Source organism: Terrapene carolina, unplaced genomic scaffold (genome assembly GCF_002925995.2).
Source record: "Terrapene carolina triunguis isolate 2854851 unplaced genomic scaffold, T_m_triunguis-2.0 Scaffold25, whole genome shotgun sequence".
Classification (NCBI taxonomy): Eukaryota; Metazoa; Chordata; order Testudines; family Emydidae; genus Terrapene; species Terrapene triunguis.
The window spans coordinates 2717887-2745694 of NW_020664376.1; the positions used below are offsets into that span (position 1 = coordinate 2717887).

Genomic DNA, 27808 nt, shown 5'->3' on the forward strand with positions numbered 1-27808 from the left:
CTAACCCCATTGCTGAATGATTCTCAGGAAGTGAGAGTAGAAACCACTTGGAATATTATGCAGGCTGCCATCAAATTCTGCCTTCAGTTGGACCCAGTGCTATAGTGACATTGTCAACGTTTTGAGAGTCGCCATTATGCTATCATGTCTGACGGTGTAGGCTAACAAAAGTGTGAGTATCAAGTGTGTCTTTCTGAGTGCAGGATTTATGAGCAGGAATGATTAATGTTGTGTTAGCTTCTTTACTTGTGTTGAAGGGGTTATGCCATTGCTACTGCAAATCAGAGTTGGATTAATTTTAAAAAGGAAAAAGGTGTCTGTCAAAGATGATATTTTGTGGGTAGTGAATAACAATTAGTGTCAATACTCTCAACTGTGCACCCAGGCTCTATTTTATATTCAAAGATGGCAGTGATAATTCAAATGTGATCAGATGTAAAGTCTAAAAAATTATACAGGCTGACACTTCTCTTCCCACATGCATGATCACTGAACCTTTTGAATAGGAAATAAGATGGAGGGTATATACTTTAGGGATGTTGATATTAGGAAAATTTAGACCTGTAATTCTCCACTGAAGCAGCTCCACCAGTGCTCCAGTAGTGGAAGCTTTAATAGAGAAATGGAGAGCACATATTTTATGTAGCACTGTGTTAAAACCAGCTGTGTCCTGTCTACATTACAGCTTTGCTTTCATGATTGCTATCACTGGCAGAGTTGCACGGGAGGCGAATTACCTCAGTTTAGACAAGTTCCTAGGATTTCTATCTACAAGGTTTAGAGGGGGACAGAGTTAACAAGCCCAAACATTTGACAGTCAACTCCTCTTACCAAAAACATTCCAAAGTGAGAGCTACAACAATCTTAAAATGGAGTTCCTGCTCTGAGTGAAACAATGGCATTTGTCGGTGCTAATATCTTTCACTTTCTGCTTGAGAATTTTGAGGCTGTCAACCTTAACAATGTCCCTTTAACTCTTTGCTGAATGGCACATTATGATATACAAATGGAAATAAAATGTCCATATTGACAGGAATAAAGTAGGATGTGTGTGTTCGCAAGAAGTTGAAAGAATATAGAAGCAGCAAGATAATTTACTTTCTGTTCTGTTGATATTAGTGAAGATAATCAGTAATTTGGTAATATGTCAAATAACCTGGGTAAGACATACTATTATTGTCTTAGTGAACTCAGAAACCCAGATTCTTTGCTGTGCTGTGTTTACTAAGTGCAGTAGAGGGAGCCTCCCTGATTCCAGGTTCCATTTTTTTGCCAGCTACAGCCCTTATTGAATTTAGAATATTTTAGGAGATGTTTTAAAACTATTTCAGCTGGTAACAGTCACCCAAGAGACTAGGCACCACCTGGGGATATCTGCCCTCTCCCCACCACAGTACAATCCCTTCCTCAGGTTCTCTCGGAGTGGGAAGTATGGCTTATGAAACAGCTAATACGACTGTGTGCTTGGGACTCTCGGCTTAAGAAGAGTACCCAGCTCTAGAGATGTGAGCAGCTTCTACCTGCTTTGCACTGCCTGAACTGAGCAAAGGGACCACAATAGGCCAGAGAATCTAGCCCAGAATTCATAAGGATTTTGGCCCCAGTCCTGCAAAGGAGTATGCCTCTGCAGACCTTCAATGTGAAATTCAATAAGACACTTGAATTACTTTGCTGACTGGGTCTAAATGAGAAGTTACACTGCAAAAATGCATTAGTTGGGTCACCATCATCCTAACATTCGGGATTCACTCCAATTGGCAGCTAGTATTTCTGAAACATGGTTGAAACGTTATGTAACGAAACCTGCTATGAATTATTCAGAGATACTGTACTTTGAACACTTCATGTGACAGAGCATAGTCTTGGGCTTTGAGATAATGATTGAATGATTCATGATGAAACGTGGGCTAGGCTAAACTTTCATGTTTTTGTCTGAAACAAGGTTAAATTTTTTTTGGACAGAGGCAGCAATCAAGATTACACGAACAAAAGAAGCAGCTAAAAACTCACAAAGTTCCTTGAAGAAATTACAATACTTGAAGTAATCCATTTAATATTTTACATGTATTTATTCATTGTTCCCTTTAATAATGTTCCTAGAGGTTTGTTAAAAGGCTGATTTTTTTTTGGCTTGTATTTTTTTGGGGTGTAGGAGGAAAAGGTTGCTATAATGGGCACCTCTAGAGCTGAAGTCTAGTGCTAAGTACTCTGTACGCATTTAATCAATCAGTCTTACATGATACCGATTTTACTATTGTATTAAACTATATTTAATTTTAAAAATATATAATATATTCAGTATTTCCAAAGGGCGTGAGATAATGAACAGGAATTGCAAACCTTTGCTCAAATAATAGAAAATTTTAAATCATACATTTTTGAGGCTGGGAATGCAACTTCTGGTTTTGTACTTATTTCCCTATGTCTACCTAGTTTCTCTGCTGAGTTGATTGAGGGTCAAAGAAAGATGTGTCCGAGATTAGACTAGCTCAATCAGTTTTAGGATCCAACATGCTCCAAATTTCCTTCTTTAACACTTAACATCTGAGAAAGCTCAGTGTTTTAAGCATTTATACACATCTTTCATATTGCACCATTTTGCACAGTATATTTTATATTTTTGTTTAATCCATTTTAGCACTGGACACAAGGCTATTGAGGCATGAAAGTACCCCTTTAAAACAGTTACATAAAATTCAGGCCTTTACATATTTGCTTACTTGGGCAATAGTTCTTACAAGCACATACATTTAATGTTATGATTTTTACATCAGTTTTAATCTTGTATCCACAAGATAAAATGCAATGGGAAGTAAAATAGGCCTAGAATTTAAAAACATCCCTCGATCCTCAGTATGCTATAGAGACTGTCTGGTACAGGGAGGGGCCATTTTTGTCTAGTAATGTTAAGATTGAATTAAATGAGTAGTCACTTGGTGAGGAAATACAGTGAGCTGCCTCAGAGAGAAAACAAAGATTCTCTGTTATTTGAAAAATAAAAAAGCAAGCCAGATGCAACCCTTTACGAAGAAGAGCAACAAGGAGCCAAGTTGACCTATGAGAGAGGTTGGAAAGACAAGACTGGCAGCAAGGCACAGAAGCTAAACAGAATCTACCCCCATCTGAAAAGGTAACAATCATGCACCGTGCTTTCTCCATATGCACACTGTCACTTGTAGTTTTGGACTGTCCCCTTACACATTCAAAGGCTGTCCTGCAGTTTAAGTTTTAGAGCATGTCAGGAGGAATATTGTAGTCTTGTCCAAAAAAACCCACCACCACCACCACCCCTGGCTCCTAAGCCTATGAGCTGTTAAAGTTGGGTATATCACTCTTGTCAGGTTGAGAAAGAGGCTCAACTAGTCAGAGTATAAAATATACCCGAGACTTTAATCAAAAATAGTACTTGTAGTGCATAAGGGAAAATATATTTTGACCAGAGGAAAGTATAAAATAGTAAGGAAAAAAAGTGGGAAAAGGGAAGATAAGTTACAGAACATATTTAACCTCCTATCTATCCATTATTTGAGAAGTAAAGGACAATGCAATTTATCCCATAGTATAACACATTTTTTCCCTTAAAGATTTAAAAGCTTTCATTGTTGTTTCAGATTTTGTTAAATTTAAGAAAAGGGAGGCTGGGGCTGACATAGATAACTACTTTGGGACTGTGGCTGGGTGGGAGAGGGTTTGGGGATAAATGGTTTGCCTATCTGCCTTGTTTAAACAAATAAAAACTAAGGTTGGCGGGAAAGCGGGGGCGAGCCGGTCAGGAAAGGAACAGCTAGCCTCAATACAATAACTGGCCTCCCCACCTTGTGCTCCTTTCTGTCCAGTTCATGATAGCACTAAATGGTTCGTGGAGGAGGCGAGGTCGTGCCCCAGCTCTAGTTCCCGGCACACACTGGAGATCTAGCTCAGCTGGTGGTGGGAGATCAGGACCAGCCCCTCCCCTGCAGGTGGGGGTGACAAGGTGGGGGAGTCAGGTAGGGTGACCAGACAGCAAAGTGTGAAAAATTGGGAATGGGCGGTAATAAGAGCCTATATAAGAAAAAGACCCCAAAATCGGGACATCTGGTCACCCTAGGCAGGCCGGTAGTATCTTTTATCATCCCCACCGCAGTCGGGGACAGAGACAAGGTTGCACAGAGCAATTCTTCCGCTAGGGTGACCAGATGTCCTGATTTTTGGGTCTTTTTCTTATATAGGCTCCTATTACCCCCCCACCGCCCCCTTGTTCACACCTGCTGTCTGGTCAGCCTATCTTCCACTGCTGCTGCAGGGGGCGCGCGGCCAGAGCCAGGCCCGGGAGGCCCCCCCCCCTCCGCGTTCACGTGGTCGGGGCTCCTGGGGCGGGGCCGCCGCTGCCTCGTCCCCGCGCTGGCCCCACCCCTTCCGCCGGCTGTGACGGCCTGGGGCGGCGCGGGCTGGAAGAGTGAGTCGCGACTGGGCGCTGGGTTCTCCATGGCGGCGGAGCGTGCAGGGACCAGCCCCACCTTCCCTCCTCCCGCGCCGGGCCAGGGCCGCCCCTCGGCGGGGATGTGAGGAGCCGCCGCCGCAGGTGAGCGGGGGACTCGCGGCCGGGGTGGGGGCCGCGCCCTCCTCTCAGCCCCCTGGGCGGGGCCTTGCGCGCGGGGACCCGCTGAGGCGGGCAGGTAGTTACTGTCCTCGCCTGGGAACGAGGCTGGTCCCCGAACCCGCCCCGCCTCCTCCGATAATAACCGATGCGCGGGGCGGGGGCACGCGCCGAGTGGCGCAGGGAGCCCCGGCTGCGGCCTCCCAGACCAACCCCTCCCCCACCCCCGCGCGCGCTCACGGCTGGTACCGAGCGACCCGGAGCCGCTGTTCAGGTGACAGGCGCTGCTCTCGGGCTGCCCCGAGCTGCCTCCGCGGGTCTCCCCCCGTTGCTGGGCCGGCCCCCGCTCGCCGCGGCGAGCGCGCTAATGCAGTCGGGCTGCTGGCGCGTAACCGCCCAGCCGAGAGCCCCTTTCTCCGGCCGGGCCCTGGCGAAAGCGGCCGTGGTCACCGCAACCCGTCCGCGTTAGCGCTGGTGCCGCTGAGCCGATGGCAGCCGCTGTGGGAACTTTTTAGGCGAAAAGCCGCCAGCGCAGAAACGATCACGGGGGGCTCGTCCGTGCCGCCGCTTCAGCGCCGGTTCCCGTCGGTCGGGAGTTGTGGCGCTCGAGGTCATTCTAAGGGGCCGCTGGCAGCGGCACTTGCTGCTGGTCGTGGCAGCAGCCGAACCCGCACGTTCCAGGCCGGTGGTTCTGCCCGAACCCCTTTCTTACCACCTGGGGAAGCAATTCGCTAAACTTCAGTATGCTCTGACTACTCCTTATTTACTGCCAGATTGCGCCTTCCATTGCTAGCAGCTTCTGCTTCCATTCACTCTTCTCCCTTTCTGTGTGACACCATTGCCCCCCAGACATTGTCCTAAAACCCTTTCCAGGTCTGTTTATACCAGTGGTTCTCAAACTTTTGTACTGGTGACCCCTTTCACACAGCAAGCCTTTGAGTGCAACCCCCCTTTACAAATTAAAAACACTTTTTAATATATTTAACACCATTATAAATGCTGGATGCAAAGCGGGGTTTGTGGTGGATGGAGGCTGACAGCTCACGACTCCCCATGTAATAACTTTGCTACCCCTTGAGGGGTGCCGATCCCCAGTTTGAGAACCCCTGGTTTATACTTCGTCATTTCCCTTCATTATCTGAAACTATTTATCCAAATGTTTTAGATGTGCATGAAGACTTTACCTTGTGTGTGTTAACTCACCCAAGTTAAGAACGCACCGTTTCTTCCCCTATAGACAATGCAGCCAGCGTGTTAGGCACTACACAAATATATAGGAAGATGTGGGACCTGCCCTGACTAGCTTATAATTGATTTTATAGGTAGACAAAAGGATATCCTTAAACTAATCTCCTGAACTTCTACTTTTTCTCATTACATATACTGCTATAACATATTCTTTGTTCTTTTTTAAATAGCTACTGTGTAAAATGTAGTGTTCTTGGATTTTTTTGTAACTTCCTGTGATATTGAATATTTCTAAAGCTACTGTAGTAGCCAAGCCACAAAACTTGGAGTGTTTTCTGCGCCACTGCGTACGCACAGAATGCATGTACCATGCAGATTTCTGTGCTTCCCTGAAGAAAAATTACTTTCTAATAGGGAAGCAAAGAGAAGCTGCAAGAGCAGTCACGCTCCCCTACCCAGCAGCATAGGCAAGTTGTTTTGGGTGCAGCCAGAGGAGAGTTAAGTCATTGCAGGCGGTGCAGGGCTGGGGCTGCTCTGGCTGGGGCTGCGGACCCCTTATACCCATACTCCACCAGCCTCACCTCCTGCATCCAGAGCCCTGCCGAGCCCCAGCCCCACCCTGACTGGTGGCTCCCATTCTGCACCGGACTCAGAGGCTAGTCCCACTTGGGGTGGGGAGAGGAGTGCACTTGACCTGCACAGAGCGGCTGGGTCTGGGTCTGGGTCAGACCCACTCCCAGAAACTTCTCCCAGCTCTGTATCTCCCCTCTCCCCCCGCTTCCTGCCTCCATTGCTCCTCAGTCACAGGGGAAGGGATCAGTGTACAGGGGGCTGCTCCCCTGTCTGCCCAACTCCAGCCCCTTTCTCTCCCCCCCCCCCCGAAACCCAGACCACCCCACACACTGACGAGCACTATCCCCTGTGCACCTGGACCACTCCATAGCCACCTGCACCTGGATCCCCCACTCCACTGAGCCCCAACCAGCTGCTCCTGGACCCCTACCCTATCAAGTCCCATTCCCCCAGCACCTGGACCCATCTTCCTATACCCAGAACCCCCTGCTGAGTCCCAACCACCTTCACCTGGACCCCCTCCGCAGAGTCCTATAGCACCTGTGTATCTTGATCCCCCCCACTGAGCTGCCCCCACCCAGATTGCTCCACATCGAACCCTCTCCCCTCACTCCTGGACCCCTCCACATTTAGGTCCTGCCGGACTGAGTCTGCCTGCCCACACCTGGTGTGCCTGGTGCGGGGCTGCTAACCCTGGTGAGTTACTTCGCCTGCTACTCCTGAGGGAATTCTGCACCAAAAAAATAAAAATTCTGCACACAATATTTTTTAAATTCTGCAGATTTATTTGTCAATAAATAAATATGGAGGTTCCAACATGGCAGTAGGGAGCTCAGGCCACTGGCTTCACAGAGGTTGGAGATTACCCTGCAGCGCCTTTCCCTCTGGGACATAGACCTCTGTGGCAGGTCTGGCCCTTGTGGCAGGGTCAGGTGCAGCCTCACCACCAAGTTAGGGGAAAGCGGGGGGAGGGTTGTTACTGACAAAATTTGCAGATTTTTTTTTTTTTTTTTTTTTACACAATTCCCTCAGAAGTAGAGTATGCAGCTGTGATAGACTGCTGCTATAAAAACGTGGCTTCCTGCTCCATTTGGGACATGGGGGCTTTCAAAAGCATGTCAGTTGCAGCTTTAACTTTTTGTTAATAAAAACTTAAACTGCTATGCAATTGTTTTAAGAAGTGAGAAAGATCTACTTAAAGGTGTTTACACTAATAGGTAGATTTAAAATCCAACTTTAACACAGCTGTTGCTTTGTGTCTCTACTAATATTTCATTACATCACTGTTATATTTTAATCGCTTTTTAGTTTAGTTACCTGACATAATAGGTGAATATTATATGCACTATTTAATTTTATGGCTAACATGCTTTTTTATAGGTCTCTTGTGACTATATAATTGCTTTGATAAATTTGGAGAATTGTATTTTAACCAGAAAATTTAAGGTGGCATTACTTTTTTCCAGAGTAGTTTTTACATATTCTCTTTATATGTACCATTCTGCATACATCTCACCATTTTGAAAATAGCACTTGATTTTTAAATTCATTCACTCTTGTATCAACTGCTGTTTGTCGTCTTTGTCGGTTTCATGCTACGCTGCAGCTGTCCTTCTTTAGAGGCATCTGTACCTGACATTAAAGAAAAGAAGGGGTATGAATGGACAAAAGATGCTTGAGCCAGGGGGAGGCTTTAACTTAATAGGACTTTTACTGTTAACATCCTAACACACAATGTATTGAGAATATTTGTTTATGGTGCTTTTGTTGGTTATTTTCATAGAGATTTCATGTATATAACTTATTGTATAAATTAAAGTAAAGGCTTCTAGTATCAAAACTATATTATCACTGAAACGCTTAATTTACCATGTAACATGACATCGTAAAGGGGAGTATATTTCTTATCACTACTGCAAAATATTTAAAAAATGCAAATATGTAGACTGACAGAGACTTGCTAAATAGGATGAAGTAGTACCTTTTAGTATATTTGACCTTTTACTCCTTTACTCCGCAGATGTTGCAGTGTGGTAGGTTTGCTTCGTTTTGCTGCTACATAACAGAAAACAAAAGTCAATGATGAAAAGTGTCAACAGATTTGCTCTTTCTTCTCTGTGAAGTGAAGTATCAATACTGCTCTTCAATGTCAAACTAATAAAAATAGTCTTGGAGACATGGCAAGAGTTTAGGAGGTCCAGGTAACGTTACAAACACTTTTAGTGTAGTTTGGTCCTTCGGATAAACTTCCTAGTATCAGCAGATTTTTCAGAATGCACTGTTGTTGAATTTAAACATCATGGTGTCTGAATGAAAATCTCAGATTTTAGTCGTCTTTATTATCTGGGAAAATTGAAATCTGTGAACAAAGCATGCAGGATTATTTTCTGAAATAATCTACAGTCTACAGAAATCCACAGGAAAGGTCTTAAAAATTCTGTTTTAAAACTGGTGCTTTGCTTCTTCCTGAAATCTGTAGTCAGGCTGAAACAGATAGGTGTGAACTTTCTTAATTCATTTTAAAAGGGTCTTGATTCTGAAAGCATTCTTTGATTTTGCTGTTGTGGAGTATCCTTTTACTCAAAATACTTAAATCTTGGATTCCTTAACCTTAATAGTTAGTTTAGTAATATCTTAATGTGATTAAGTTAAGAGTTTTATATAAGGAGTTCAGCACTAGAAAAAAAAATTAATTTCAAGACATTTTATTGCTCAATAAAATGACACTTCAGCGTGGTACTTTTTTAAAGAATAGTGTCATCGTAGATCTTGGGTTAGCTTCCTTTTTCCTTCAATGTGGGGGGAGGGATAGTTCAGTGGTTTGAGCATTGGCCTGCTAAACCTAGGGTTGTGAGTTCAATCCTTGAGGGGGCCACTTAGGGATTTGGGGCAAAAATCAGTACTTGGTCCTGCTAGTGAAGGCAGGGGGGCTGGACTCGATGACCTTTCAAGGTCCCTTCCAGTTCTAGGAGATAGGATATCTCCATTTATTTATTTATTTATTTATTTGATTAGCAAAATGGAAGGTAAATGGCATGTGAAGAAGTATCTATAGGATGCCAGAAAGGTAAGAGATCTGTAAGAAAACAATCCAATTTTGAAATTAAAAATTGAATAGTAGAAAGAATGAAATTTGTTTTTGTGCAGAGGGTCAAACAAAGGCATATGCACTGCTTAAATCGCTCAATCTCTTTCAAAGGCTGAAGTGGGACGTATGGTGCATAGGTCTTGTACTGGCCACTTATTTATTGTGGGGTTCACTCAATAAATGTCACAATTTTTATGACCATTTTCTTAGGTAGAGCCACCTACAATACATTTAAAATAATTTTAAATATATTAATACTTCAGAAACTTAAAATTGAAATCTTTTAAAAATCAAATATCTTTGCATTTTTTAAGTTTGTTTTATTTCTGCTAAATTTGTGAAAACAAAAGTCAGTATATCTTCTTCAAATGAATCAGAATGGTAATAGCTACATGCTCATATAATGTTATGAGGACTTAATTCCATTCTTTTCAGGACTGAACTGTACCTAAAACTTTGGTCCACCTACCTGTGTTGGTCAGGGCTGTGAAAAATTTCATGTCCTGCGCAATGTAGTTAGGTCAGCCTACCCCACAATGTAAATGCTGCTAGGTTGCCGGAAGAATTCTTCCATCAACCTCGTTTCAGCCTCTTCAGGGCATGGATTTACTACAGCAACAGAAAAACTCCTTCCATTGTTGTAGTAAGTATCTATACTACAGCGACGTAGCTCAGGCCAGGTCTACACTACAGACTTATGCTGGCATAGCTGGGTCAGTGAGATGTGATCCTTGACAGACATAGCTATGCCAGCAGAAGCCCCAGTAGACGACAGTTATATGGTCATAACTGTGCTTTTACAGGTGTGTGGCTTGTTTCACTTATGGGGGGGTTGTAGTGAGTCGGTGTGGCTCCCCGTCGCCCCGGAGGGGGAAGAGCCTATCCGGAGGCCGGAGTGGGAGGAGCTAGGAAATTCTGAGCCCGCCCCTCAGAGTGTCAGAGCTCAGTCAGGCCCCAGCAGCTGGAGAGACCAAAGGTCCCCAGCCTAGCTCGGGACTGGGAAACCTCCGCGGCTCGGGACGGCCGTCAGGAGCCGCCGGGCCTGCCCTGCGCCCGCTACCCAGAGGAGCCGCCGGGCCTGCCCTGCGCCCGCTATCCGGAGGAGCTGCCGGACTTGCCAGACGATCCCTGGCCGGACGAACCCATGGTCCAGGATCCCCCCGAGGCCGACGCCAGCACCCAGGTAGATCCCGAGGGGGAGTGTGGAAGTAGCCCGGGGACAGCCGACCCCAGTCTGGCTGTAGCACTGCCGGAGCCTATGTCAGTGTGTTGCGGCCAGGAACCCCACTGACAAAGCAGCGAGTCTTCTGCCGCTGCTAGGGCCCCGGGCTGGGACGCAGTGGAGCGGGAGGGCCTGTGTCTCCCCTGCCACCCAACCTGTGGGTGGCAGTCTCCCCCTCTCCCAGGCCTGTGAGGCTTAGTCCTATCACTATTGCTCAGCCCTGACCTAGGGCCTGAGCTTAAATACTGTATTACTGCTGCTCAGCCCTGACCTAGGGCCGGAGCTTATATACGGTGTTTACTGCTGCTCAGCCCTGACCTAGGGCCTGAGCATATATACTGTGTTTACTGTTGCTCAACCCTGACCTAGGGCCTGGGATTATATACTGTGCACTGTTGCTCAGCCCTGACCTAAGGCCTGAGCTTATATACTTTGTTTACTGTTGCTCAGCCTTGGCCTAGGGCCTGAGCTTATATACTTTGCTGACCGTTGCTCAGCCCTAACTGAGGGTCTGAGCCCAGATAATGTTGGTCCCCGCCCTGAGCCAGGGCTGGGCCTACTGTACCTTTCAGGACCACAAGGGCTGCCAGGGAAGATCGTGCCGCCGGACCCAGTGCCCCAGCCTCAAGGGTAGTGAGTCGGTGTGGCTCCCCGCCGCCCCGGAGCGGGTCGAGCTCCGGCCAACTCGTCTACAGGGGTGGTTTTACTATATTGGTGCAAAGCACAGCTTTGCCAGCATAGCTGCATCTACACTAAGAGTGCTTGGCTTTGTCGGTATAGAATACCGGTGTATTCCTATACTGTAAAGTTCTCCAATGTAGATGTGGCCTCAAAAGTAATAATATTTGACAGTTTAACAGCTTCTTTGTATGCTAAAGCTATGTCACAACTCTTATAACATTTAGTATTTTCAGCGTGGATTATTTTAGAATAAAGGAGATCCTAATTATTAATGTGGCTTTGTTTGTTTACTTTCAGTGGCAAAACTGGGTAAAAAGTTGGAATTCATTCTGCTCACATATGGAAAGAGTACAGTCCTCTCCATGAGCAGTATTCCATTTGCAAACAGGATATAAAACTTGTCTTTTTGTCTAAGTTAGGACCCCCTTGGTATTGACTTACAACTGCCTAATTTTAAATGTAAAAAAGACTAGCTCCCTAACGTGCTTCATGAAATACCACCTTTGTTTAGTGTTGAATGTTTAGAAAGTTTTAGTCACAATTGATTTTTAGCTGGTATTTCTATATTTAAAACACTACAGCGGTGCTGCCACGGTGCTTCAGGATTGGCATTGCCTCTGATGACGGGAGGACTTCTGTTGTTGGCATAAGTAATCCACCTCCCTAACAGGTGGTAGCTAGGTCGACAGAAGAATTCTTCTGTCAACCTAGCGCTGCCTACAGTTACGTCGGCTTAACTACATCTCTCAGGAGTGTGGATTTTTCACACCCCTGAGAGCCACAGCTAGGCTGACATAACTTTTCAGTGTAGACCAGCCCCTTCATCTCTTTCTGAACAGGTAAACTTTTACCAGGTGAGGCCACTTCCTCTTGTCATTGCTTAACAAAGGAAACTTTTATGGTCATATCTGTAGATAAACATGCACAAGGTGAAGGGTTATACTGTCTTTTATTTTTTTCTGCCTTCTTTGCATATATTTCAAGTGCTACACTGTGCACATCGTTCTCACAAACTTATGTATTTTAATCAATATCGTCTCCACTTAACAAAAACCTGGTTTAATTTGAACATCACTTTTTTTTTTTTTTTTGCTATTTGGATGCTTACTGCTATGGCCTAATGGAGTAGGAATGTGAAATTGAACCATTACTGTAAATGTTACTTAGTCACTTTACTCATGTTGAAACAGGAAAGTGAAATTGGTAAGGTCTCTTGGAAAATATCACTTTGCTACTCTGCTGGCACATTGAGAACAACAACTTGGAAGGCAAAGAGCTTTCTCACGGCTTACGTTGTCAGGTGTGGCCTATTCCCGTATTAGATTTTGAAGACAAATGAGTTTCCTTTCAAGTGACTGATTGGTGCTCTTTCCTACTTCACAGAAGTTTTCCACGACATTGTTTTCCCTCTATCCCCTTGCTCACAAAAGCAATATCTTACTGTCTTGCCTGTCAAGGCTCTTATTTTTATGAGGGAGAGCATAGCTCCATTCTTTAAATTGATGCGATTAGTTGCCTTCTGAGAGCTGTTTCTTTGACATGAGTTGACTTGCACAGGCTACGAGTAGATGCCTCCTAAAGGGCAGTATATATTCTGTTATGTGTGGGTGGCTATGGTTCCAAGCTCTTATTCTACAAAAGTAAACTGATCCCTGAGTCACAACTTTATGGGTTCAGTAGCAAGCTGATTTTCCACAGTTGAGCTGCAGCGAGCTGCGGCCAGCTTTGTAAGAGTGAGTTAATTTCATGTTGAATTGGGCCGTGCACTTAGTAAGAGAACACTTAGCAAATTTACAGCATTTGTGACCAAAACAATATCTTCTCCATGGTCTTCTGGCTTCTTCCCTTGTGTTCAGCATAATGGCAGTACAAATCACTGGGAGAAGACAGCTTTGTACATGCCCCTTAACCAAGGCGCTGAGAGGTGTAGTTTCCAGAAGCTCTCTACTCTTCTCCTTTGAGGTTATGGGGATCTATTTTTTCGGGGGATGCTGCATGAAATTACCCATAAACAGTAATCTTAGTAAAACCAAGATTTATTAAAAACAGAATGAAAATGAAGTTGAAACAAAAATATTGGTTTGCTTAATGTATCTAGACTCTCATTTTGAATAAGCTAAACTATTTGTGTAGTTACAGAGGAAAAAGGAAAAGTGAATAGCTTACATCCCTTGAAAGCAATCCCCTCTTTCTGACCACTCAACCTGCCAGCATCATATTGCTGTCTACAGGGCGACTTCTCCTTTGTCCACCTTGACATATTTATTAAATCCTCTCCCCAGCTTTCCCAAACAGTTATTTTAAGACAAATATACAAAAAGGAGTTGGCACCTTCTGGGAGATGGTCCATTGAAAAAGAAAAACTCATGATGGTCAGAATTTTTCAAAGATTTAACTGCCTAGCTCAGCTATTGCCTTTCGTATCTTATGTCTTCACTGCAGAGTTAATTAGAGTTATCTACAGTCAGGTACTTCTCACAAGTTAGCCTAGCTCAAGTGAGAACCAGTCACAGTGTGAAATAACACTCCAGCTTCTGTGTCCACAGTGGCGCTGCGCTCACTCGTGTGCAGCTAACACTGTTGGGGCATATCCCATAATTCTTTGCACTAGAGCTGAGCTGCTCTATGAATATTTTCCCAGTTGACTGTGAGAAAACCTGTCTGTCCTTTCTCGGCACGTGGTGGTGGTGGACAATTGGGAAAGGCACTGGAGGACTATCGGCACTCAAGTGGTGTTCGCTTGCATCCACAGTACAGAGTGGTCGTTTTAGCAAAACTCAATAGCTGCTAACTCAAGTTTTAACCTATAAAACATGATGGGCCAGAAAACTTGAGATAAAAGGACCGTCACACTTGAGGTTAAGGTGGTGCACAGGACTTGAGTTGTAACTCAAGTTAACTTTGCAGTGAAGACAAGCCAACATACCAGGCCTCTTACTTAAATCTCTAAGCGTTTTTTTCCCCTTTTCCATAAACTATAAACCATGGACAGAGGACTGCCACGCCAGTGTTTTAAAAATAGCCTTAGTATTACAAAATAATATTTTAAAATGTACTGCAGCATGTAATTTAGTTACATAGGTCATATCAGTTAATAGAAAAACTAAAAGGAAGGTTTCTCTAGGAATAAATATTGGTCACAAATTTATTTATTATTTGTATTACAGTTCTCAGATACCCCTATCACGGTCAGGGTCCCCATTGTTCAGGGCACTGTACAGATATACAGTAAAAGACAGTCACTGCCTTGAAAATTCTATAATTGTAATCTGCAATTTGTATCTCAGCTCCACAAATCCATCGCAAAATATTACTATCCCATCCACAGAAAGTACTAGCCATGTCCTAGATGGTGATGAAAAATCTAAAGGGATTTCGCCTTGTTTCCTTTCCAAACTAAGCTTTTCTTCAAGTTTGCTAGCAATTTGAGTTTGACCAGAAATTACAGATACTACTTTAAAATTGGAATTCGCCTTAGACAAACCCTGAAGGTTTCATACTAAGAGCTAGAAATGGGTCATGAAAATGTTGAAAAGAAAACAGGAACTGAGAGTTGTTTGCTAACCATTTATGCAGTCTTGAATTGAGAAAGAAAATCTAAAGTGCATCATTATTCTTATTGATGGAAGTTGAAAGAAAGAGTGGACTCAAGCTGTACTTGCCCTAGGGTGTTGCTAGCCTAAATTCAGAGAATTGCCTACTATATGTGACTCAGTGCCAGGGAGTCATAACATCAATTTTCAAGCTGTACCTGATGCAGTATCATGATCAGATATCTTTTTTTCCCTCTCCCAGAGCAGAGAAATCTTAGAGCCTGACTTCTCCTATCTCCTCATCCCCCATGTCTCCTAAAAAAGAAGGGGTGGAGAAAATGAGAGTTTGGCATAGTCTGTATTTAAAAACTTTGCTGCTGTAGCTATACTAGCAAAACCCTACTAGGCCAGGTCTACACTACAGACCTATATCGGTATAACTACGTCACTCGGGTGTGAAAAATCCACACCCGTGAGCAATGTAGTTATACCCACCTAATCCCATGTGTGGACAGTGCTATGAGGCGGGAGAGCTTCTCCTGCCAACATAGCTACCACTTCTCGAGGAGGTGGATTAACTGTGGCAAAGGGAAAGCTCTCTCCTATTGGCTTAGAGCATCTTCATTAAAGTGCTACAGCGGCACAGTGTTTTAAGTGTAAACTTGCCCCTAGTATCGATGAAGCTTATACTGGCAAAAAAAAGTGTCTTTGCTGATATAGTTTAGATACCATTTCACCAATAACTAGGCTAGCAAAAGCTCTTTTATGCCAGTATAACTTGATCTGTGCAAGGAGGGTTTTGCTGGCATAAAAATACCATCAAAAATCACACCCCTACCTGATGTTGCTATGCTGGTAAGTTTCTAATGTAGTCCTGACCTTTGCCTTTAAGGGGTATATGATATGGCTTGTTCTGACCTTATTCCTCACTTCCTCTCAGCTGATATCGAGGAGTGGGAGACAGCCATTCAGGACTATCTTTCTTCACTCCACTACATGAAATGAGCCTTTCTTCACCAGGGGACTGAGTCTCATTTTGCCTTTAAAGATTTGTACTGTCCTTTGTTTACAGCATCAAGGATTTGCATAAATGCTAGTCTTTAAAGTTATTCATTTTGATATTTATTTATAAAAGATGGAAGAATGCATATTCATTTAGAAGAAAGTCAAAACCGATTCTGAGCTCTATCAAGAGTATGACAAAGGCTCTGTTAGGCTATAAACAGGTAAGTCAACAACTCAATAAACAAGCGATACCCCTAGTACAAGTCACTGGGATTGGATTTCTCATGATAAAATCTTCTTTTGTATGCAGTAAAACTATTTTTGTCCAAGGAAAGTGTTTATTTCTTTTGTATTTTGTAAACTGCTCACCTGACATTATTCTGAGAAACACCAGTACCATGCGTGTATTTTGTGAATGGAACAGTTACTCCTGCCGTTTTCCCAACCCAACAGATATTTGATCAGGAAAGGGCTGTGTTGAAAGTTCTTATATACTGGTATTTGCTGAAGCACTATTGCATGTTAAGAAAACAGAGTGGTGCTTGAACTATGTGGGTGCCTCCATGAAGATTGGACAGTGCACTAGGTTATTTCCAATAAAAAATAATAATTTTGCATCAGAATGGACTTGCAGCAAATAAATTGACTTTTCAGTTGCTCTGTTAATCAATTTTTAGATTGAACCATATAAGATAACCTACTCTAGTTAGAATTATTCAAATAACTTTTGTCTTTCCTTGGTCTGTTCTATCAAAACTTAAGCCTTCCACAACTAAGCACTTGATTGAGGAGTCAAAAATATTTGTTTTCTGATTATGTTTGGGGGGTTGGGCCAATAGCTTTATTTAAAATCTATAATTTGTGAATTGCTTACCAGAGACGCATGAGATGAATGACATAGCCAAGTTTTAGGGAGCGTAGTCATTACTCATACTCACTGTCACAGTTCAGAGTGACTGCACCTTAGTGGTCCAGCAGGGGCACCCACTCTCACCTTGCAGCTCCCCTGCTGTTGCCTTTCTAGTGGAGACCCTATTTCTCTCTCTTCTGATCAGGGTATTTCTAGGCTGTACAGTTCCCTGCCTTCACTGTGCTGTTCCCACTATAGACAGATTGCACAATGACACCTGCTTGCTTTCTCTTCAGAGATGGTTATCCGGTATAATTGCTACAGTTATAAGATACCACCCAATACTTCCTATGCAACCATATTTTATTCTTAAGGTAAAAGGCATTACAGAGACAACATATTAAAACAATAAAAGAACCTACATGTGTGCAAATAAGCTTACCAGAGTATCCCCCAACACTAGCACGAGCTCTGGCAAGAGCAGTCCTTCAGTACCCCATCCACAGGGTTTCCTTTGTGGTGACAAGTTTATCACAGCTTCAGCTCAGAACAAACACACAGTCTTATGGGGCCACTCCTTCCAATCTTTCACTAAGTTTTGGAGCCCTCCGTGAACCCTGGGTCCTATCTGTTTGCTGGATCAGGAAGAAGGCCCTGAGCCAGTTTAAAAACAGGCTATTTATCCAAAAACCCTTTCTTTGTCTGTTGTTCCCTGGAAAATCCAGTTTGAAGGGGTATGTGAACCTCTTGGGGGGGAGGTTTCAAAGGGCTTATAAAGGAGGAAGTATATGAGCATCCCCCTCCCTACTGAAAAGGTACATACAGTGCCCAAATAACACATACACAATTGCACTTTTAATACAATGTACCCCAAAAGTATTAACACTAATTCAGTAAGGTTTAACTTAATTTCATAAAGTGTATTTAGGGTATAGTAGGGTAACATGAGCTCTGTCAGTTTGTCACATCCACTTTGTAGAGATTGCTGAATTAGAAACCACCTGCTGCTCAGTATGAATATCTAAAATGGAAAACACCGACCAAACATCATTCTCCCAACAGGAAATGGAAGGGACCTTGCTTTCAGAAGTATTACCCCAACCTTCTCTCAAAAGTTGCGAGCAGGCAGACCAGGATAGGAATATTAGCTCAGTGGGTGTGGGGGTGATATTTTTTTGTGGGGAAGAGGGGGTTAGGGTAGGGGTGGAGGATTGCGGTGCTATACCAAGCTAAACTGCTGATTTCCTTTACAGTTTTGCATTCATGGGCTAGACAGTCTAGCAAAGTCAGAGAGGTCTTGTGTGGGTATTTCCCCATTTTTTAATGAGTAGAAACACTGAAAATCAATCATTACTGTGTATTGTCTTGCATGCTCTCCCTGCAGAGATTGAATGTCTCCTGTGATCCACTTCCTATCCTGGCCTACCACAGAGCTGCACTCTATCATACTCCCTGACTGAGTCCTGTTTTCCCTTCATTCCACTTTTCCATGCATAAACTGGATTGCCCCCATATTTCACTGTCCTACACAGCTCTGCTTCTGTCAGCCCCACCCCCTCCCATTGCTCCATCTCAGAACATTCTCTGACCATGCCCATAATAGAGGAGTTAAGGGAGCATAGCAGGGGAGAGAGAACCATAGTCTTGCTTACTCATTCATATCCCTCCTCATTTCCTTTAAGGTGTGCCAGGTGAATCAAGGGGGCAGTCAGGAGTGTGGGGTGATGGTATTTGAGTGGGGGTCCGGGGCTGTCCATATGAGCTGCTGTGGATAAGAGCTTGGGGTGAATGCCAAGACACTAGTGCATCAGGGGCTCCTCACAGCATGGTATCCTCAGCCAAGGCAGCAGTGCTGGGGTCTTGATGCACCAACGCCGTAGCCCCCTCAGACCGCCTGCACATTTGGGAAATAGCAGTAGGTTGTGGTATGGTTTTACAGTGTTTGCACAGACTCTGAATTCATCTTGGCAATAGACATTGAAGTAGAAATATTTTATTACTGTCCTTTAGATCATATACATGCTAAATTGACTTGCACTATTTGCTAGTTTCTTTTATACCTGGAACATGTATTATATAGGTGAACCAGGAATATTATGAAAATTTCATATATTCCTGTAAGTTTCAACACATTTTTGTTGACCTCTTCCCTCTGCAGTTCCAGTATATAGAAACTTGATGCTGTTTTTATCCAGAGTTTTTTTTGTGTGGCAGTATATCAGGGTAGTGCTCTCTACTGGTCAGCTGTATTAAAAGAATTCTTTGCAACTTAAAAGTGGAAATGAGAAAAATGTTCATTCCCTTTCATATTTGGCAGAAATTAGTAAATCACCTTGAAATATAATTAAGCAGAACATTTCAGTGTTTTAAGACTGCTTATGCACATATCTTAAAAATCCAAAATCTAATGTCTCAGAAAGAAACTGTAATATCTTTATTGCACCATGTATCAGAAAAGTAGTATAATTTAGAGCAAATAGACAATTGTCATATCATGCCAGAAACAGGAGTGCATTGAAGATTTTGACTCCTGTTCTAAAAGTTCTTGTTTAACACTTTTCTTAGGCCCTTGCTGCAGTTCTCCACATAACTAGGCTTGAGACTCCAATAGTCTGAGTGAAGGCTTTTCCATAGTAAACTCTTCCATTGCCATTGTAGATAAGCATTAGGGGTGCTTTGTTAAACTTGTACTGAGAAAAACAACCCTGCAAAATCTATTGGTAAACAGGATTGCTGGTTGTTATTGCAGTTTCTGCTACGTTATTCCTTAAAGGCACTATTTTTATGCATCCCAAAAAAGGATCTGTGCTAACTGAACTACCATGATTTGAACAGTCCTTTGTAACCTTTTTTCTTCCATTGTTCCCGTAATCTTATGAGTCTGTTGGGATGCTGTGGCTGTCTTAACTCAAACCCGGATTGTAAACTAATTTTAACATAAATAACGATATTTTGTGTGTGATATGGAGTGGAACTATGTGTGAATATGAAGAAAAAACACACACACTATATGTTTGAAAATACACCTCTACCTCAATATAACGCTGTCCTCGGGAGTCAAAAAATCTTACCGCGTGATAGGTGAAACCGCATTATATCGAACTTGCTTTGATCCACTGGAGTGCGCAGCCCCCCCCCCCCCCGAGCACTGCTTTACCGCGTTATATCCAAATTCGTTTTATATCGGGTCGTGTTATATTGGAGTAGAGGTGTACATGGATCTGCTTATGTTTGTCTTCAAGCGTCATTCCTTGTTGCTTCTTGTACTGTGAACTCTCATCTAGAGTGCCAGATGCTCTTCTGTACTTCTTCAAAGTCTTTAATCAGTTATCTGTCCTATTTCACCCCTGCCTCAAGTATGCACCTTCATCCAGTGTATTTTCTGATCTTTGTTATCTGCCTTTAGAGTTCAGGTTCTTTGGGGCAGGCCCAGCCACACTGCCATTTTTGTTGGCTGCAAACAGAGTTTTTCCATAAGAAAATAGACGTGTGATTTATTTGTATGAAATCCTGTTGTGATAATATATATGCACTTGTTCAGGTTTCAGCATTGCATCACCCTATCTCCAGTAACAGCAGCTCTTTTGTTCCATGACCGATGTGGCAGTTTTGAACACTTCAGTAGCTTACGAAATGACCCAGAGTGGAGGAAAATATGATTTCTATATTGGTCTCGTGTTGGCTATGAGCTCCAGCATTTTCATTGGAGGGAGTTTCATCCTAAAAAAGAAGGGTCTCCTCCGGCTGGCCAGGAAGGGCTCCATGAGAGCAGGTATGGTATGCACTTGAGAACTTTTGCTTGTTTTTAATTTTATTTGAATGCTTAGTGAATGGCTACTGAATTTTCACTCTGTTTTTTTGAGTATTGATTTACTTTGGTTCCTTATTGAGAGATGAAATTTCTAGACCTAAAATATTCAGCTCCTGTATTTTCACTGGACTCTGAATTATTTCTAGTTCGTTATTAAGTATAGTAAAAGGTGAAATCCCTTTCTGTAATATATTCAGTTAGTGCCCTCTAAGTATATTTCCAAAACAAACTATAAATTTGCATATGTTAATCAAAGAACATGTCAGTTAAGAATAAACCTGGTTACATCCTACCTGCTTCCCTCTTCTGAGCTTCCCCCTGCACCTGGAAAAAGCCTGTTTAAAGAGATGATCTTCATAGTGTGATTGGAAGATCAACATACTTGCACTGTTGGAGGATGTGGAGGGGAATGAATTCTAGAGTCAGGGCCCCTACAATGGAGTGCTTGCCTCCAAGTGAACAAACCTAGGAACTGTCAGTTTGAATGTCTCAGTTGATCTCCGCTGTGGAGATAGAGATGAAAGAGGCAATTTCTAAGATACTTAGGACCCAAATCAGGGCTTTGTAGGTCTAAACTGCACCTTGAATTGTACTTGAAAATGATTTGGGAACCAATGCGATCGATCCTGATTGCCTGGATGCTTGCCGAAATGGATGGGCTCATAAATAGTGTAATTGTGTCAAAGTATTTGATCAGAATACGTGACAGCTTTTATTTTCTAAAACTAAAATGTCCCCTGAAGACTTTCATTGTCAGAAATACTGAAATAATAATAATAATAATAATACTAATAATAAAAAAAGGACGGGGGAGGCCTGAAGGGGGAAGGGTAGTGTTCAGGAAGATGACATTCCAGAACCTTAGATGGTTGTGTTTTTTGGGTTAATATTTTACTGTAGCACAAAAACATAAGGTTATTTTACTTAATTCTTATTAGGTGTTGTGTATGTATACTAAAAGAATTTGTTATATTGACAGTTTAATAGTAGTTAATATACTTCATCAAAACCGAAAGCAAATAATTTTAAAACTGGTTCATCCCTTGGGTAATATTGCATTGCGTCCATCCAACTTTTTGGATTTTTGCTAAAGCTGACTGTGCATTTGATAAATATGGTAAAGACTTGAAGTAGTAATGGGGTAAATGTGCATTGGGTGTTGAGATACTACAGTGACGGGCACAACGTAATTGCTCAGATAGATAGAAAACAGCTAGAAATATTCAAGATGATGTTGGATGGACTGTTGCCCTTCTACACCAATTGCCCTCTGTTGACCAGTTGTATCAGTCTGAAAATAGTCTGTGCTATTGCCCCCAGTTAAGTGACCCACACTGAAACGGGTTGCAGTGTATCAAAGAAACTAAAAGGTTAATTGTGTGTGTGTGGGGGGGGTGGGGGGGGAGTGGATTAGAACAGGGTCGGGCAAACTTTTTGGCCTGAGGGCTGCATTGGGTTTCGTAAACTGTATGGAGGGCCGGTTAGGGGAGGGGGTTGTGGCCCGGCCCCCACCTCCTATCTTCACCCCCCCCGACTCCTGCCCCATCCGACCCCCGCCCCATCCACAGACCCCTATCCCCGACTGCCCCCGGACTCCCCCCGCCCCATCCAACCCCACCTCTCATTCCTGACAGCCCCCTGGACTCCTGCCCCATCCAACCACCTGTTCTCCTGTCCCGATTGCCCCTGGAACCCCTGCCCCTGACTGCCCCCTGCTGCCCCATCCAACCTCTCCCTCCTTCCTGACCGCTGCCCCCATTCAACCCCCTGTTTCCCCCCAACCACCATCCATACCCCCGCCCCCTGACCTCCACACTGAACTCCCCTGCCCTCTATCCAACCCCCCTGCCCCCTTACCGCACTGCTGCAGCACCGGTGGCTGGCGGCGCTACAGCCACGCCACCACCACGTAGCACAGGATTAGAACCTTCCATCTCTGGTGATTCCAGAGAAGTTGGTGTTGCTATGAGTGAACACCAAATGTGTGCTCTCAGTTTGGGAGGGGGGGGCAAATATTGTATGGCCTCTACCTTTGAAGTTCACCCAAATACCATGGTGGTGTGTGGCTTAAAGTGTGTACATTAATGTATACACATACACACACTCTCCTTAGATTACACGATTGACTGTTTCCCAAGATAAAGTTGTATCTTCCTATGGATATCCTCCTAATTTACTGTATAAAAGGAAGAAACTGAGTAGTCAACTGGGATTACAAACTGTGGAACTATTTAGGTCAACTGTAAGAATAGGGATTCTGTTAAATCTCCTTTTATTTAATTTGTTTTTTAACATTGTTATGAGTCTAGAACATTACCTCAGAATAGGCAAATATCGTGCGGTCTGTAATGCCATTTCTAGTCCCAAAGAAATATATATTCGCTGCTAATCTTTAGAGCAAATTGCACAGGAATATCTGGTTTCAGAGTAGCAGCCGTGTTAGTCTGTATCCGCAAAAAGAACAGGAGTACTTGTGGCACCTTAGAGACTAACAAATTTATTAGAGCATAAGCTTTCGTGGGCTACAACCCACTTCTTCGGATGCACATTTTAAGATTTTGACTTCAACCCTAACTTCTGATTATGCATCAAATTGTGCAGGTGTTTGTTTAATGAGCGGTTGCATATATGTTTGTAACATGGCTTGAAAATAATTCTTTTTTTGGAATATAACTGTTGATCATAGTAATTGATGCTTGCCCCTATGTGTTGCTGATTAATTGCTCGTTCTTCCAATTCCAGGTCAAGGCGGTCATGCATATCTTAAAGAGTGGCTGTGGTGGGCTGGACTTCTGTCAAGTAAGTATCAAAAACAATAACCAGTGTTAAAAGATTTTAAATATCAAAATGTTCAAAAAAATTGTTGAATACACAATAACCAAAGCTAGAAATAGTGCATACCTATGTACACTGAGATAAAAATCCGTATTTAAAAAAATAAATTGTATTATTAGTAATATCTTTGTAATTAACATCAAATTAAAAAGAAGGTTCTTAGATATCTATCTCCATCTATCTATCGTGTGTGTGTGTGTGTGTGTGTGTGTGTAAAAGGATATATCTCCAGTGAATTTTTTCAATAGTTTTTCTTGATCAGCAGAGAATTTCACCCCTTTTTAATTTTTACCATTTATGTATTTTACTTTTTCACTTCACTAAGCTTGGGCAGTTAAACTAGACCAGTGGTTCTTAAACTTGTTTGATCTGACTCCCCTTTCTATGTGTCTTCCCTGGTACATATAGTGCCGCCCAGCTCTGAATGCAGAGCGGAGAGCAGCAGCTGCTGGCCAGGTGCCCAGCTCTGAAGGCAGCATTACACCAGCAGCAGCACAGAAGTAAGGGTGGCGATGTGAAAAGTGATATTCGTCAGTATCACTTTTCACAGCAGACTTAGCACCCCATTGCCACCCTTACTTCTGCATTGTGCTGCAGCAACTCAGGGCTGACAGCTGGAGCCCTGCTGCCTCCAGGTGAGGGATTGTGTGTGTGTGTGTGGGGGGGGGAGGAGAACAGCCCTGGAGGTAGGGCTTTGGCTTTCTCCTTTATCCCTGCCTCCTGGGTGTACGTGGCCCTTCTGCAGGAGCCCCAGCCAATACAAAATACAAAACCATTCATTGAAAAAAGTTACTTTAAAATATTTTGAAACCTCCTCTCTCTCCTTCTCTATGGTTTTGTTTCATCTTTTTACACATCTCCTAAACTTTGGACTTAAACAGTGTGACTATGCGCATTTAACTTGACTCGTAATTTATGTACTGCTTCATAGAAGATACAATTGCAGATTATTTTGCTTATGTGAGAATTAAATGACCTGAGTTAGTAGGATGGGGAAATGCAGAGGCTGTTAAATAAAAATGGGTTAGCCTAAATTAGAGGTGAGATTTATTTTTGTTATATGGAATATCTAGCTGCTAGCTTTGAGTTCTGCTTATATTAAACTTCCATGTCAGCTGAACATTTTAGTTGAATTTCTTCTCTGTGGGAACACTTGTTCAGTTTCAGAGGTTTCTCTTACATGTGTTAAGACTTCCTCATTCCTTTTTTATTCTGCAGTGGGAGCTGGTGAAGTAGCTAACTTTGCTGCTTATGCATTTGCACCAGCTACATTAGTGACTCCATTGGGAGCTCTCAGTGTTCTTGTAAGGTAAGAACTGTTTAGAAAGCACTATTTCAGAGAGGTAGAAGCGAAGTACGTATTTAGAAATGTCTATCACTTAAATGTGAGTTGTTAAATATGGCTTTCTGCTTAACTCTGACTACACTTAGTACTCATAAAAATGGAAGGAGTAGCACTGACTTAACCCAGGCATAAGATGAGTCCGCGCTCTACAAGCTGCCTTGCACAGCTCTAGCGGTGTATCTTTACCTTGACTTGCAACACCCTGCTATTCCTGTCTTCTGCATCTCTTGAGGATGGAAGCCAGTTATGATGTGCACAAATAAAAGGAAGACAAGACTAATAAACTAATTTTCATTCCTGACCAAAGTCAGGATCTTATTTGTCTTTAGAGAGTCAAGGATTTTGCACCAGCACACCACATTGTCTTGGAGAGGGATTTCATAGAGAGGATGATGTATAACATTCTCCCTTGCAATTTTGAGGAGGCAGCATAATTTAAAACAACTTTTGGGCCTCCAGACATTTACAAATAGTCTAGTGCATAGCAGACATGTTAATATAGACAATTGTAATTACGCTTAATATATTAGTGGATTTAGTCTAATAGAAATGTATGGACATGAGTAATGTTGCAGATGACTAGAGGTTGTGCACTCAATTAGATATTGAAACAAGGGAGCTGTAGAGCTTTTATCTGCATATTGAGGCAGTATGTACTTAATTCTGTATTCAGATTGTTTGCCCTCTTTGTTTATTTGGAGCCTTAACTTAGAATAACAATTAACAGCTCTTAATTACTTAGCGAAAAGTCTTTTCTGAACTTTAAGATGCTAATGTTTTTTGATGTCTGTTGTGGGCAAATTAATTAAATATCTCCTGATTCCTAATCTGTCAATGTATTTTTTCCTTTCAGTGCCATTCTTTCATCCTATTTTTTAAATGAAAAACTTAATCTGCATGGAAAAATTGGATGTTTGTTAAGTATATTGGGGTCAACCGTGATGGTCATTCATGCTCCACAAGAAGAGGAAGTAGAAACTTTGAGTGAAATGTCTCACAAGCTAGGAGATCCAGGTGAGAGAAAATGTCAAGTTCATCTGTAAGTAGCAGGGTAGCTAATGAAGGAAGATAAGTATGTTTATTCTACTTTGCTAGAAGGACTGTGGTTCATTTACTGTTGCAACTGTTGCAAATTTCTAGTACCAAAAAGTTAAAGACCACCTCGGTTTTTCTACATCTGTAAATAAAATACGAGTTTGAATTCTACAATAGACTTAGTGTGAGCTTTGAAGGATACCAGTGAATTTATTTTGTACAGAATGCCAGGATTAAACAATGAGGTCATTTTTTGTCCAAGTAAAAGTATGTTCTGAAAGAATAATAAATTAGCAGTTTAATATGTTAACCTAAGAAGCAGACAGCTATTTTCCCCTTGTTACATTTTCTGCAAAGAAACGTCATCTGTTTAAGTCAGTTTTGAGCTGATCTTAAAAAATTAAGCATAGACTGTGGGGGAGATTTACAATACCAAAGGGTTACCATTAGGACTAGTAGCTAAAATTTAGGTCAGAGTCATCTATGTTTCACATTATATTATAATAAAAATAATGAGATACCTGCTTCTTATATAGCAATTGATATCTGTAGATCTCAAAGCACTTTACAAAGAAGTTAAAGCTCCATTTTACAGATGAAACTGAGGGGTGAAATGACTTATTCGAGGGCATTATCAGCATGTCCGATCGGTGGCTTAAAATTCCTGTTGCTGAGTGAAGCACCCAAATCAAAACAAATCACAGCCAGCATTTAGATATATGCCTACACCCTCTGGTCTCCCTATACCCCTGGTTCTGTGCTTTTGAATAAGTCAAGGATTGCAGTGAAAGGGAGGCTGGCAATCTAGGATCGTATTCTTCATTTCAGAGCCTGGTAGCGAAGTAGAGTTTGGAATTGCAGGCATGCCTGCAATCGTAGTTCCATGCTTATTTTAGCCAGCTCATCAGTTGTCATAAGATTTGTTGTAGCCTCCATTTTGGATGACTGGTCGAAGAAAGATCATCATTTGAACTTGTAATTAATAAAATGAAGGGGAGGAAAAAAAGCCTATCAACCTTGACTTGTTGCCCTTAAAATATGCACGTTTCTTGGTACCTAACAGGATGCTCTTGTGTACTGTATATAAATAAGTGATTTTTTCCCCCCCTACTGCAGGTTTTGTGGTTTTTGCAACAGTTGTCGTCATTGTGTCCTTAATACTGATATTCGTGGTAGGACCTCGCCATGGACAGACCAACATTCTTGTGTACATAACAATCTGCTCTGTAATTGGAGCATTGTCAGTCTCCTGCGTGAAAGGCTTGGGCATCACTATCAAGGAACTTATTGCAGGAAAACCTGTGCTAAAACATTCTTTGTCCTGGATTCTGCTGCTAAGTCTTATAATCTGTGTGAGCACACAGATCAACTATTTAAACAGAGCTCTGGATATATTCAACACCTCCATAGTGACTCCAATATATTATGTATTCTTTACAACATCTGTTTTAACTTGTTCTGCTATTCTTTTCAAGGAGTGGCAACACATGTCTGCTGCTGACATTATTGGCACCTTCAGTGGTTTTCTCACGATCATTGTGGGGATCTTTTTATTGCATGCCTTTAAAGATGTAAATTTCACTCTAGCAAATCTGCCTGTCTCCTTGCGGAAAGATGACCGAGCAATCAATGGCACTCTGCCAACCACATATGAATGCTTTAATCATGATGAAGAAAGCTCAACCTGTGTAGGTGAAATACAATCCAGTGAGAATGTCCCATCCAGGAGAAATGGAAGTCTGGCAGCATTCTGAAAATGTGTTAAGAAAAGAACAATTTTGTAACTTTTTTTTTTTTTTTTTTTTGCTGTAAAATGTCTGAGTTTGAGTTTGGAAGCAGATGATGTACTTGAACAATATGTACAGACAATCGTAAATTTTTAGGTTTGATTAGTTTGGGCCAAGAATAGTGATGGAGTTTTAATTTGCCTTATTTTTACTTTAAAAAGACGCACTGCAATGACCTCAGTACATGGTTTGTTTTTGTTGCTCTAAGTTATCTGTGTAAACTTGTAAATATTTTTTATTTGAATTTTCCATTTTAAAGACTTATTGCACTAATAACAA

The 27808-nt window shown here is 42.4% G+C and overlaps 1 protein-coding gene across 4 annotated transcripts; it reads left to right on the forward strand.

The window, feature by feature from the left end:
• Positions 1 to 34: 34 nt before the first annotated feature.
• On the forward strand, positions 35 to 27728 carry LOC112110505 (magnesium transporter NIPA2). 4 transcript variants are annotated; one of them, XM_024205542.3, is made up of 8 exons: positions 35 to 172; positions 1963 to 2041; positions 3005 to 3130; positions 20324 to 20488; positions 23270 to 23326; positions 24581 to 24671; positions 25561 to 25721; positions 26859 to 27728. In XM_024205542.3, the coding sequence occupies exons 4-8, from the start codon at positions 20350 to 20352 to the stop codon at positions 27494 to 27496; spliced, it is 1086 nt and encodes a 361-aa protein (XP_024061310.1). In that variant the 5' UTR covers positions 35 to 172; positions 1963 to 2041; positions 3005 to 3130; positions 20324 to 20349; the 3' UTR covers positions 27497 to 27728. The 4 variants fall into 4 exon arrangements, with proteins under 4 accessions (XP_024061310.1, XP_024061307.1, XP_024061311.1 ...); XM_024205539.3 differs by lacking the exon at positions 3005 to 3130 and having other exon boundaries at positions 36 to 172; positions 20258 to 20488; XM_024205543.3 differs by lacking the exons at positions 35 to 172; positions 1963 to 2041; positions 3005 to 3130 and adding an exon at positions 4373 to 4561.
• Positions 27729 to 27808: the final 80 nt, after the last annotated feature.

Coding starts and splice junctions, on each gene's coding strand:
- LOC112110505 (XM_024205539.3), top strand. CDS start 20,308: ATGACCGATGTGGCAGTTTTGAACACTTCAGTAGCTTACGAAATGACC. Junction 20,489..23,269: donor GAAGGGCTCCATGAGAGCAG/GTATGGTATGCA, acceptor TTCCAATTCCAG/GTCAAGGCGGTCATGCATAT. Junction 25,722..26,858: donor TCACAAGCTAGGAGATCCAG/GTGAGAGAAAAT, acceptor CCCCTACTGCAG/GTTTTGTGGTTTTTGCAACA.